Consider the following 12,842-nt stretch of genomic DNA (forward strand, 5'->3'; position numbering starts at 1 on the left):
AATTATTCTCTGTTACTGCCACAGCATAAATAGCTCCTATCCCCTCTCACCTCTCCTCCAGGAAATCCTGCTTGAGCTTCTCCACCAAGCCGTTGAGCCTCTCCCTCTCCTCGCTGTGTCTCGCACTCAGCTCCTGCACTGCTTCCCGGTGGCTCTCCTCCATCAGGGACCGCTGTCTCTCCCACTCTTCCGCAAGCTGCCTTTCCCGTTCCTCCAGGGCTCCCGACAGCCTCTGCCGCTGCTCTTCCAGCCTGCCTTGCAGGGCAGCCTCGTGCTGCTGCTCCAGTCTCACCAGATCTTCCGAGTGCAGCCTGTCCCGTTCCGCCACGTCGGCGGCGTGGGCCCGCGCCGCGCTCTCGCGCTCGCGCCCCGCGGCTCTCAGCTGCTCCTCCAGCTCACGAGCGCGGGCCTGGACCCCGATCACCTCGTCCCTCGCCAGACTGACCTCCTCCGCGTGGCGGCGCTCCAGTTCTGCCCTCTCCTCCGCGTGGCTCTGCTCCAGCCTCTCCTGGGCGGTCTGGGCAGCATCCAACAGGTTCTGGAGCTCCTCCGCTCTCCTCTGGACTTGATCCTTCTCCTCCTGGCACCGCTGGGCCAGCTCCCTTCGCTGCTGCTCGTGAGCATCCTTCAGCTCCTCCAGCTGCTGTTCGTACTGACTGACCTGCAATGTCAAATCAAACCTTTGTTCAAGTGGGCTACAAGGAGCTTCCCATCACAAACACTGTGCGTGTTCAATAGTCCAGCAGCTTTTTGGGGATCTGTGCAAAACATCCCAATCTCAAGATCAAGAGAACAAAAAACTTTCATGCTCCAGTTAAGGAAAGAACTAGTTATATGACTTATGGCTTGAGCAGAAAAAGAGGATAAATTCCTCAGCATTCTGAGTGCATATTTCAAATAGATCAGCATTAAGTGAGTTTCCACAAAGATAACTGTTGGACTGGTAATGTGTTTCTATTTTTTTGGACAGAGTAGGCTGTCCTTCCCTGCCCACCTTGCCGTCTAGTTCGCCTCTGAGGGTTTCCAAATCCCGAACGTGCTGGTCCTTTAGCTGCTCGATTAGCATCTCGGCCTCCAGGCTCATGTTGAAGGGCGGACAGTCCTCTGAGCCAAGACCTGGGGAACAGCATATGGGAAACATGCCTGCTCTTAAGGAGGAGAATTCTGGGATCAAGAGGAATAGGGGAAGTGCTGAAGTTCTTTCACAGGTTTGACAGATAGTAACCAATGGGATAAGCAGGGCTCTGGCAACACCATTTGGTGGATAGGCGACAGAAAAATGTATAACTTTATTACTACTTTATGACTACATGCAGCAGAATGCTACACACAGCAAGGATAGGTCCTGCTTTTTCAACTGCAATGGCTGAGCAAAGTGTACCTGGGTCTGATTCAATGCCCGGGCTCTTGCTGTCAAACTCCTCAGAAAGAGAGGGCTTGAAGAAGGGGCGGGACGTCCTGCCCAGGGTGCGATACTCTTCTAGCTCTTCCTGCAGCTCATCAATGCGGTCCTGCAGCTCCTGTGTACATGCAGACACACTGGGATCACATACACTGCGCTGGGCGCAAGCTGTCGTGGGTCAGGCAAGCTAGACTCAACCACGAGGAGGAAACATAGCAGCCTGATGGGGAAGTCTCAGAACAGAAACCTGTTGTGTATTAGTGAGACTGGGGAGACACCCTCTATTGTATGAATTGTCTTAATACAGATCTAACGATTCCAACCAGAAATTATGTCAAAGGAACGGAGATCCCAGTAAATTTATAAGTAAAGAAAAACTTATTGAGTTGCTAAGCGTAAAGTTAGTTAAATCCCACTCTGTCTTGCTTAATACATTTAAAAAAGACAAAAATAAAACTCTTGTTAAGTCAATCTGTCAGATCTACAGGACTGCAGGACTGGAGAAAACCTCCTCCATGGCTAAAAAAGTGCCCTCTCTTTCTCAGGCACGGCCAGTGAGAGACAAGGTGCGCACGGACGTGATTCTCATTCTCCTTACCCTGCACTGCTCCTCATACTTGCTGCGTAGGTGTCTGAGCCTCTCCTCCTGCAGGAAGAACTCTGCGCTGCCTGGGTCCAAATCACCGAACTGGTGACACAAACCAACAAGAGGCACTTCGGATGTCAGGTACATAGACGGAAGAAGAGCCACATAGTACAACATAGAAGATAAATGCAAATCTGGCACTTTCAACTGACTTCAATGTGCTTTATAAGGATCACTTAGAAGTTTGGTCATGTGATATTAATCTTCATATTATCTTCTATTATAATACTCCATGAGGCCGACAGATTATTCATCATACTACAGTTACTGTATGTGTTCAGTTACCTGAACAGTCTTCTAATATGTCTAAATGAAGTGTGAATTTCTTCCCCTCTGGCTGAACTGTGCCTGATTCTGTCTATGTCTGAGGGCTGTCTGGGGGAATTCACCTTTTCTTTGAGAATGTTCTCCAGGTTCTTCTGCAGTTTGCCGACCAGATTCTCACTCTCCACCAGCTTCTCTGTGTTCTCCAGCAGTTCAGCCTCTAGACGTCCATTCTCCTGCAGAACAGGCCAGGGTGAGACCAAGCTGCACTGGAGCTCGGGAGCTCACGATCGTACAATTTATGACCCTGTTCTGTACAACATCTGGGCTCATTCCACGGTAACCAAGCCAGTGTTTTCTTTTAAGTGGGGTTTCTGATTTTTTTTGGCTAAAAGGTCAATATCAAAGGTCATTTAACCATCCAGACCAACTTCAGTGTTATGAATTACTAAAGGAGTGCTGTTTGACCCCTCACTCTGGCCCTGCTCGGTGTGTCTGTAGAACAGTTGCTCTAACACTAGCTACCTTGAGCGTCAGAGAGAGGCGATCACGCAGGAAGGCCTCCTCTTCCTTCACTTTCTCAACCTCCCTCTCCAGTTGTGCCCGCTGGCGGGTGGCCTGCTGCTGGATGTGGTCCAGCTCTCTGGTCAGCTCTGACTTCACCGCAGCCAGTTTGTCCCTGTGCTCCATTTCCAGCTTCCTACAGACAGAGAGACAGAACTCACTTACTCTCACCAACCTCCGCCCTCCGAGACCTGATTATGAGCACAGCGGCAGTAGAAAACAACTTACGTGGGATGTTTGTCTCAAGGTTCTGAAAATGAATTTTCAGCTTATTTGTAATATTCAAATTAATTTTGTTTAGGATTGATATTCTACCAGTAAAAGCTGCCTTCATCCCTCAACCAGCGTCCTCTTTTAAAAAGATATTGGCAGTCATGCAAACCAGTGAACAAGGTGAGATACCGGAGGTTGTAGTCATTCAGGCGCTCGATGGCTGAGTGGTGCTCGTCCACCTCTGTGGCCATCTGAGTCTTCAGCTTATCGGCCTTTTCTAGATCTGCCTGGACCTTCCTTTTCTCCCGCAGTTCACGGTCCACGCACTCCCTGGAAAAACACACAGCAGTCAGAATCGGAAGAAACCTAATAGGAAGGCCTCAGATGCAATCAGGCCTACTAATAAGAGATAAAGTGTATTTTCACATCTGGCCTCGTAGATCCTATCTCTGTAGCCTCCCACAAAGGAGAATGAAAGTGTAGACAACTCCTCTGAGCCACTCAACTTTTTAACGCAGCACAGGCACAGCACCACAAGCTCGTACTGGACGTCCAGCGCCGACTGGAGCAGGGGAATGTCTCTCGTCGACAGAACTACATGCAAGCGCCCAGGAGACTGCTGGGAGCTGAGAGACCCTTGGCTGACTAGTCCCACACTACCCTCAGTGGGGGAAGCCTGGTTACACTTGCATAATGATGTGACCCAATATGAAACAAGCAACATAGTGCTTAACCTGTGCGCAGGCCAGCATCTTTACCAGTGGTTGAGGTACTTTGGGAGTTTTTAGCCAGTTCTATAGTGTCGCCTCATTCCTCTCAGAATTCGACAGAGTCCCAGTGTTAAAGCATGGATATTCTAACTCTGTCAGTGTGCTGTATGCATGTCTCTGATTTTGTCAGCATATATGCATGTACAAACAGTTCTCTGCCTTTCTGAGCAGCACTCACAGCAGGTAGCGGATCTCCGCCTTGAAGCTGGCCAGCACAGCCTGATGAATGCCGTTCTTGGTAATAAGCAGCTCGTTCTCAAGTGCGATGGTCAGCTCACTCAGATTCACCTTCCTCTCCAGACCAAAATCCAGAGCCTGCAACAAGGACAGCCCCTCAAAAAACATGTCACACCACAACTGCAGGACATTAATTATTCATTACCTTTCATCTCTGACAATATTCCACCACATTCATATGTGAGCAGGCATGTATGAGATCGTATAGTGCTCTGTTCTGATGCAAGGTGTGTGAAAGATATTCTCTGCTGGAAATCACAGCAGTTTGAATTAAAGTATTAACAATTATCTATTCAAAATATGGGTACAACGGCAAAGATATTCTTTCCATACTTTGGAAGATTCTGCTTTTGTGCACTGAAATAACTAGTAGATTTAATATAACGCCAGTTTAACAGGCTTTCATTGCATTATGAAACTGAAGCCCACACCTCCAGGATCTCCGGGCCATTCTCAATGCCCTCCTCCTGCCAGGTGTCCAGCAGTTGCTCAGCAGACGTGTATCCTGATCCGTCATCCAGAGTGGAGAACAGACGCAGGCCGATGGTGCTGGTCATCGCCGAGGGTGTAGTTGTCCGCCGTCCACTCTCATCAAAAGGCTGTGCAGACAGAACAGGCTCAGACTGGTTGTGCCCCTCCGCAAGCTAGAGAACCAGTGGTCTTCTTCACCTCCAGTTCCCACTGCACCAGAACTCAGGTGTAATAATAATTCCTTATACTTATATGGTGCTTTTGTGGACACTCCACTCAAAGTGACCAGACTCGCAGCTGCTTAGCTTTAGCAGGCGTCCACTTGTGAACTGCAGGGTGATATAGCTGCCGTCAAGTGTGTAAGAGGATTTAGGAAAATTATTTCTTCATGTATGGGCTTCCTCTGCTAAATGCAAACGTTTCTTCCACACTATTTACCCAAACACCGCCTCCCATAAATTGAAGCTAATTTGACAGCAGATCATCAAGCCTAGCAAGAATTATGGGTAATCTAAGCCGTAAAACGGAAAAATGGTGGGAGTGGGGTATGGGAGTTATGAGAGGGGCCGGAGAGCAGGGAGCCTAACCTGAGTGGAGTGGTGTCTCTTGAGCTGTCGGTACGGGGTGGAGGCAGAAGGGGTAGGAGGATTGTTGCTCCTCACAATCCCAGAGACAAAATCCTGCACTCTCATGACTCCATCGCTGTCCAGTTTCTGAAAAACATCTTCCACCACCTGCAAGACAGGGTTGAAATAGACTGCATTAACTTCATTAAAAAATCCAGACCATTTATTGAACAAAGCCATTTTCCTCAAAGCATAGGGTCACTGACTATTATTTGGCCATAACATTTTTACTCTAAATCTAGAAAAAGTTGCTGGGAATCTTCAAGTCATGCTACACCATTGTGTTCAACACACTAAAGTTACAAAAACAGTGAAATGCTCATTACTGTGAAATGGTAAGAGGGTATCGAACACAGACGAAGGCAATACATGCTTAACAAGAGATGAAAATGATTCTCGAAACCACAGACAGGGCCTGGCATAATCTCAGAATGCAGAGAACGACCCGAGCTTCAGTCAGCGGGGCCTCACCCTCACCTCCAGGCCCAGCCGCGCGCACACGGAGAGCAGTTCCTGGTGGCTGGCGAAACCGTCTCGGCACAGCCCCAGCTCGTCACACGCGCCCTGCAGGCACTCCTCCAGCTCGTCGGGGGAGGGGGCGAACCCGCGCGGCGTGCCCGGGTCGTCGGGGTTCCAAAAGTGGAGCTGACCTGCACCGAGAAAATGGGCGTCGGGGAGGGACTTAAGTAAAATGGAGCAGCCGGACGAAAGGTGCACAGCCTGCGTCAGTGCTAGAGCTACTGTACTGTTCCCGGGGAAGAGAAGACGACAAAGAGCTGCTCAAGTCTCATGTGAGTCTCACAGGTTGGCTGTTTGATACAGGAACAAGTCTTGACTTCAGTGTCCTCCCTCTCTGCTGCAGTTCGATAACTGTGGCAGGATTAAGGTTAGTGACTGAAGACTACAGATGTTGAATGAAAATTCAACCTGATAAAATGAAAAACAAAAGCACTTCTTAGAAAAAGAAAATCTATGTATGAAAGCTGATTTGAACACACCTCCGCCTTTAAAAAAATGTGTTTTAGATTTTATGTCTTTTGGCTGACAGTATACAGCAAATGCACATTATTTTCAGGGGGAGAAACTCGCTGCTGAGAAATATTACAAGCTATTATTAACAGGCATCTCAATGTGAAGACGTTCGGCAAGTTCACCTGCAGAAAGTTCCACGGCCGAAACATCATGTTTCTTTTCTTTTCCTTTCAGCATGAAATAAACCTTTACCTGTTCCATCTCAATATGAATATGTATCAGGGGTTGTGAACTTGGAGCTGGTTGAGTGAGTTTAATGTTTTTACACATAAAACATGAAATTATATTCAATTCAGCTCATCTGAACTGTTTCCAGTCTTACCTTCAGCCTCATACTCCTCACTGTTGTGAACGGAGGTGCTGCAATGCTGGGGAGAAGGAAAGCACAGTCCATTACTGGAAAACCAGAATACAGCGATAAAATATCCAAAACCTGCATAATTTGCTCCATGATCATTAAATGCATCTCAACATGATTTATACCTCATCTGTTTCTAAGTAGAAAACAAGACAGCGAAGATGAAAGTAATTACAGAAATCGTTCCAATTTAGAATCCCCACAGGCATCGGAATTGATTTTTTTAGTGAAATCAGGAGTTTTTTTAACCATTTTTCAAAACAGGACACATAGCATGGTAGGAAAAGCACTAAAAACAGAAACATGTTCAGATTTAGTTTTGGATGCTTTACCACTAGAGGGCTTTGGAGCAGAAAGAACACACTGTTGTTATGATCCCAAGAGTCACATGTGCAAGACAGGTAGAACTTCATTGTAGGACTGGTAGTTAATACTGTATTTGAAATCAAATGATCACAACGGAGCTTCGCCCAGACACTTCTACGCTTTTTATACTGCTGCCAGCATACAAGATTGCAACACATCTCAAGTGGCCTCTGCTAATACCTCTAATTGCAAGCAGTAGCCTTCCAACTACACCAGCTTGTTGATGTGGTTGTAGAAGACCACTTCAGAATCAAGCATTTAAACCAACTGCTAATCTCTTTCATTTCCATGGAAACAGATTAAACCTAACCCTGAACAAAGCACTGGGCACAGCACAACCTGGTTAAAAAACAAAAACAATAACAACAGACTAAAAATACAGGAACCATGCAACTACTTTTTTAATGGTTTTTCTGATTCGTTTTTTTTTTAAGCACAGCATTTTTGCCATTTGTAAACAGGACACTATTTTAGGACGCTAATGAGTAAACACAGCAGGAGACCTCAGTTTTGCTCTAAATTTACTGTCTGGGTTGTGAACAACCAGGAGGAAAGGTAGTGCACACTTATTGTTTTATAAAGTTTCATACACCCAAAAACATAACAGTTCAGCAGAGGAAGATCTGTGAAAAGCTGTTTTTTGTTTTTCTTCAGGGAAGCATGTTCTTTTTGGTATGAGAATCTGTCAGTATCAGCCCTGCTGACTTAATAAAAAGTGGTTTTGAAGGACACAAAAAGTGCTCATTCTTATAGTGTTTGATAAAGTCCCCATTTAGATTGAAATGATGGCAACACGCGACTCCCCCCCCACCCCCCCTGCTCTCCCTCCCTCAGGCAGCCCTCTGGCACACATCAGCTGAGCAGGGGGGCGGGGGACACTGCCACACTGAACGGGCTCAGAACAACAGGGCCTTGTGACAGCACAGGGCCTGCACTGGTTAAAGGTCATGCAGAGGCAGCCTTGAAGTGGCCAACCAAACTCTGCAGGTCTTGTGCTGAAGTCGAGTGTGATCACACCAGGAGTCCCCCAATTATTATAATACTTATACAACCCCCCGTATCCCAATGCATGCTCACGTCTCCTTCACCATGACCACCAATCAAAAAGCAGGAGATAATAAGGAGCTCCAGCTCCACTGAAGGGAAAGGCAGACAGAAACAGAGGGAGATTCAAGCCAGTAAAGGCTCGCTCCTTTTACACAGCCTGTGATTCTAAACAATACCGTGTTGCTGTCAGATCACAGACACCAGCTAAAATAAATACAGCTTCTGTGGACCCAAAACACCCAGAGAAAAATAGTGCTTATAAGCAAGACATCTTAAGAATGCAGAAGCATGACTGTTTATTTTAAATTCAATCAGCAAGTACCATCAGTGCAAATATGATCATGCATATTACATATGAAGGGATATGAGAGCTGTATCTGAACAGCAAAAAAGGAAAAGGGTGTAAATGAATGTAGCCGACAAAAAAGACAGCATAAAACAAATGTCAAAATACAGCATAAAGCTATTGCGATTCCAAGAACAATTTTACTGATGCCTTTAACGGCCTAAGCATTTGCAAGAACTATAACCCACTGTTGGTTGCAATATATCAGTGGGCCAGGGAAGTCATCTGTGTTGTGTTTTTCTGCAGGGGGGTGGGTGACCCCTGGGAGAATCCGGAGCGAGCCCATTGTGCTGCGCCAGACTTCAGTAGGGATTGCCCCACTTTAGTTCAGCGCTGCAGCTGCACAGATGGCACTCGGTCCCCTCTGACCCCCCAGCTATGTACAGGCATCTGCAGAGGGGCTCTTTGTTAATCTGTCAGACCCCCTTACACCCACTCCCTGCGCAGCTATCCCCAGCCCCTGTCTCCATCTGCTCCTCACAGCCCGGCCCATTGTTGGCCAGAGTGCTAATTAGAATTATTTCAAGACATGTTCCATTGTCTGATAGGAATGTTTGTCTTGGGATCTACCTGGACTTGACATTATCCACAGTCCCATTCTTCCATAAAAAATCACTACCCCTCATCCCCGTAAAGGGAAGACAAAGAAAAAGACTGGTCTTCTACCCTGTATAGCCACCTGTTCCTTTTTGAAAGGCTACTTAACCATATTTTGAAAGACATTTTTTGCACAATCAATATTGGCGTTGTTACTTATGCAGCTTAATAAATCATGCTTTTTTGAAGTGGGGGAGCTTGAACATAGGCCTGAGATAAACAAAAAATGTATGTGACGACTTGTTGTAATTCATCAGCAGGAAATTCTGCAACCCTGTAACATTTCTGAAATGCACAACACCCCAACTGGTGGACGGGGCTGCTTCAAGCAGGGCCCGAATCCCAGTCATGCTAGAGACAAGGCCCAGGTTTGAACCTTGGATCACAGAGTTGAACTTGCACTTGGGTCGGTGACTTTAAAGGTTGCGTCACTCAGAAGTGACCATGAAGGGAGATTTTAAACCATTTCTACATTCTCCTCTCTACGTGCCGAATTTATTTAGCCAAGTGGTTTTGTAATAGATTTTGAAAAGACAGCACAGGGTTGGTCACAGTCTCACATCCTGCAGCTCATCTCAACATCTCTTTTTCTGGGTGGGGGTTCCTGGGGGGGGGGTGGATCATCCAATACTGTATAATACCTCTCCACTCCAGGATATAGGGTTCATACCAGCAGGACGCCTAATCATAACAGGAAGTTCATACTTAGGATGCCATGACAACGAAATCACTGATGGTTCCAGACATCAAGGCCAAAGTACAGCCTTGATTCCACAGATAAGTGGAGCACCTTGAGAGCTGGCAAAGTCCTCACTTGCTGAACGGCTTATGAACCACAGTAAAGCAACCACAGCAAACAAAAGTAATCATGCATGACTAGGAAAAGACATGGATTATGTCAGAGCCAAAGACAACAGATTTAGAGCAACTCTCTCTTTGACAAGGATCGCAAAAGATTGTAAAATGTTGCATTCAAGTAAACTTTAAAATTAAAAATACTGTTATAATCCTGCTCTGTTCTGCCCTCAAATAAACATAGCTAAACGACTTGTCATGCAGGCAAATGTACAATATTTTGTTCTTAATTCTGTATTCTACCTGTAGAATGTTATGTTGAAATAAAAAACACAAATAATGATTAGATCAGTAAACATCCTAAAATAGCTAAATGTTTTCAATAATAATTTCTAATCAAAGCACAGTAGCAGCAGAATCAATAATATCTGATTATAACACCAAAATTGCCTTTTTTAGAAATGTGGGGCTGTAATTGCTGTGGATTAGAAAGAATTTGTTTTTCCATTTAAAAGCAGACATCATTCACCGCATTTAACCGCCTGTGTTGTTGGTATAAATAGACAAAGATGGCATGACAAGGTTATGCAATGAATGCAGCCTTCTGTGAGCGGCATAGTTCTGCGAATGCGCTGTATTTTCAGATCTGGCTTGCATACTTCTAAGCTGATTAGCTAAGAATAACAGCTTCTTAGCCTTCGCTTACTTAGAAACAGGGAATAGCTAAGGACAATGAAAGCTATGAAATGTGGTCTTGTCAGTGATCGGGGCATCAGTTACAGAAAAGCTAATGCAGGATAAAAGACTCATCATGTACAGGTGTCATCGGCTTCTTCGCCTAGAGAATGATTCTATGAGTGTATGGGACATTCTTCTGGATATTATTTTGCTATTTCTTTCCCAGTATTGAGAAAAGCCACATGCCACTGAACAAAGCCCTCAAAAGGCTGGGGAGAAATCAGCCGCTCGTGTTTGTAGGCTATAAGCAGGAGATGTCCTCTAAAATCTCCAAGCAATGCAGGCAGTGTTTTCTGTTGTTTCACATTATGGTAATTTTTCCCATTATGGTAAAGAAAAATAAAAAGCATCATGACTTTAGCAAAAAGAAATAGCAGTTTGTGACATCATTCTGGCATTTTTGACTGTACAATACTAGCAAACCCAATCAAAATTGCCAGAAATTGACTCATGGGGTTTCTACATTGTTGCATCAAACTTCCCACATTCCCCACTGTATCACATGACTGTACAGACCACAAAACTACATAGAGTATTACACCAGCATCTTCCTTCTGAGAGTCACACTGACGAGCACAGTAATTATTGTTTGTGCATGGTAACAGACATGTCTGTGTTTGTACTGGAATTTCAATCATCTAAGCTTATCATTAAGGGACAGTAACTTGTTTGATGTTCTCATTAATGCTTTTCAGGAGCAAGGCCAAAGACACATTTTCTGTACTACCTTCTTCTCCACATTAAAATGTTTCCATTTCTTTCTGATATATAAGGCAATAAGAAAATAAACTCTCAGGGAAATACGTAGCTTTCCTATCATTTAAGGGTAAAACAAGAAAATACAAAAAATGCCATTAAAAGACACCACACAACACATAAAATCCAGTGTTCAGATTCCACTCACTCAGCTATTGCTGTGAATGTTAAAGTGGCGCTGAGTTACCTCCGAGTCGTTCTGCACAGAGGTGTTGGCGGAATCCTCAGGCTCGTTTAGAGCTTCCACTGTCCCGATCACCTCACAGGACCCTGCTGTAGGGTCCCCACCTTCTGGGGTCGACCGCCGCCCATAACGTTTTCCATCCTTCACAAACTTTGGGACTACTTCTGCGGAATCTGAAGAACGGAGAACAGGAGATCAGCAGGCCACAGCGGAACTCTGACCAAATGGTTCCTGACCACAGGTCCAAGAAGTGATCTAAAGACCTCCATCTTACTCCATCATAATTTTGGCTATGTTTCAAATCCCACCTTTGTTTCATTATTGTTTTTCATTTGTCTTTCTTTTTCAGCATCATTATGTCCCATTTTTATTAATGACAGCCATACTGAAGAGCCTCCTCCAGGTCAGCTGTGTGAAAATGAACAGGGGAACTATTTCAGTGTTGCCATCTTCGGTGCATGACGTTTCACCATGACGCTTTGACTTCAAGTAACTCTGCAGACTCAACTGGTCTGCCTTCTGCTTTTAGTGAACATACCCCTGGTAGAAATGTTATATAGCATAGCTGAGAGCAGAAATATTATATAGCCAGGTAAAAAACAATCAATCAAACAACAGAGAATTATACACAGACATGACACAGCATGCAATGTTCAGGAACATTTGCAACAACAAAATTTCAGAAAATGAAATAAAAATGTCTAAAGGTATACATATAAACTTAAACACTTGTGTCAAAACATAATTGTTTTAACGTAATCTTTTAGACTCATGATTAACTGGAATGGCCCACTAATATATAACTGACAATAAGGAAGTCAGCTAAATACCGTTTACTTAAACCCTTACAGTTCATGGCTTTTGAATCCAGTATTGAAGAGAGAATAATCCTTCTTAATCCCTCCTCTTCTGCCCAGTCCCTCCCTGTAATTCCAAGGTATCATATGCGTTCCTTAGGCTGATCTGCTCCACTCTCCACTCCACTATAAATTACCTCAGTGACCTACTGGTGCCCTACAAATATGCACGTCAACAACCCTGTCTTGGGCCGAGCGGCTCAATATGCCTGCGCATGCCTTGTTCCTTCAAGGTCCATCCCAGAACTGCACAGGGCTAACAGGAAAGAGGTAATAAGAAGAAACACTCACACAGGAAAACCAAGAGCTGGTCAAGGCTTTCTACACGGATTGAAAAATAATGAAGGCAGACACCGACCTGACTAAAGTGAATTTCATACGATCATCAGGTAATTTCATATAATAAATTGCCCAAAAAAACATTCTTATTTAAAAATGAACCTCATGGCAATTTTAAACCTGGATAAAGAACACCTGTAATCCTACTCCCTTCCTACAAGGTACAGGCTGTAGACACAAAAAAGGAAGCTATGTGTTAGCTGCATTAGTGTTCTTCTTTTTGCTATCTCTTGT

General features: G+C 44.9%; 1 protein-coding gene across 3 annotated transcripts in view; it reads right to left on the reverse strand.

Annotated features, from left to right (window-relative positions):
* The window catches only part of nin (ninein (GSK3B interacting protein)), a 44,194-nt gene that overhangs the window by 19,616 nt on the left and 11,736 nt on the right, over positions 1-12,842 (reverse strand). For all 3 annotated transcript variants that reach the window (XM_088648280.1, XM_088648277.1, XM_088648278.1), the window contains exons 4-16: positions 11,416-11,585; positions 6,548-6,593; positions 5,671-5,843; positions 5,155-5,301; positions 4,528-4,695; positions 4,038-4,174; positions 3,279-3,419; positions 2,838-3,012; positions 2,438-2,548; positions 2,001-2,090; positions 1,382-1,520; positions 995-1,116; positions 51-661 (exon numbers count right to left, since the gene is read on the reverse strand). In XM_088648280.1, the coding sequence (XP_088504406.1) occupies positions 51-661; positions 995-1,116; positions 1,382-1,520; positions 2,001-2,090; positions 2,438-2,548; positions 2,838-3,012; positions 3,279-3,419; positions 4,038-4,174; positions 4,528-4,695; positions 5,155-5,301; positions 5,671-5,843; positions 6,548-6,593; positions 11,416-11,585 (2,230 nt within the window). The remainder of the gene's footprint in view (positions 1-50; positions 662-994; positions 1,117-1,381; positions 1,521-2,000; positions 2,091-2,437; positions 2,549-2,837; positions 3,013-3,278; positions 3,420-4,037; positions 4,175-4,527; positions 4,696-5,154; positions 5,302-5,670; positions 5,844-6,547; positions 6,594-11,415; positions 11,586-12,842) is intronic.

This window comes from Lepisosteus platostomus, chromosome 10 (assembly GCF_059453375.1).
Source record: "Lepisosteus platostomus isolate fLepPlt1 chromosome 10, fLepPlt1.hap1, whole genome shotgun sequence".
Lineage (NCBI taxonomy): Eukaryota > Metazoa > Chordata > Actinopteri > Semionotiformes > Lepisosteidae > Lepisosteus > Lepisosteus platostomus.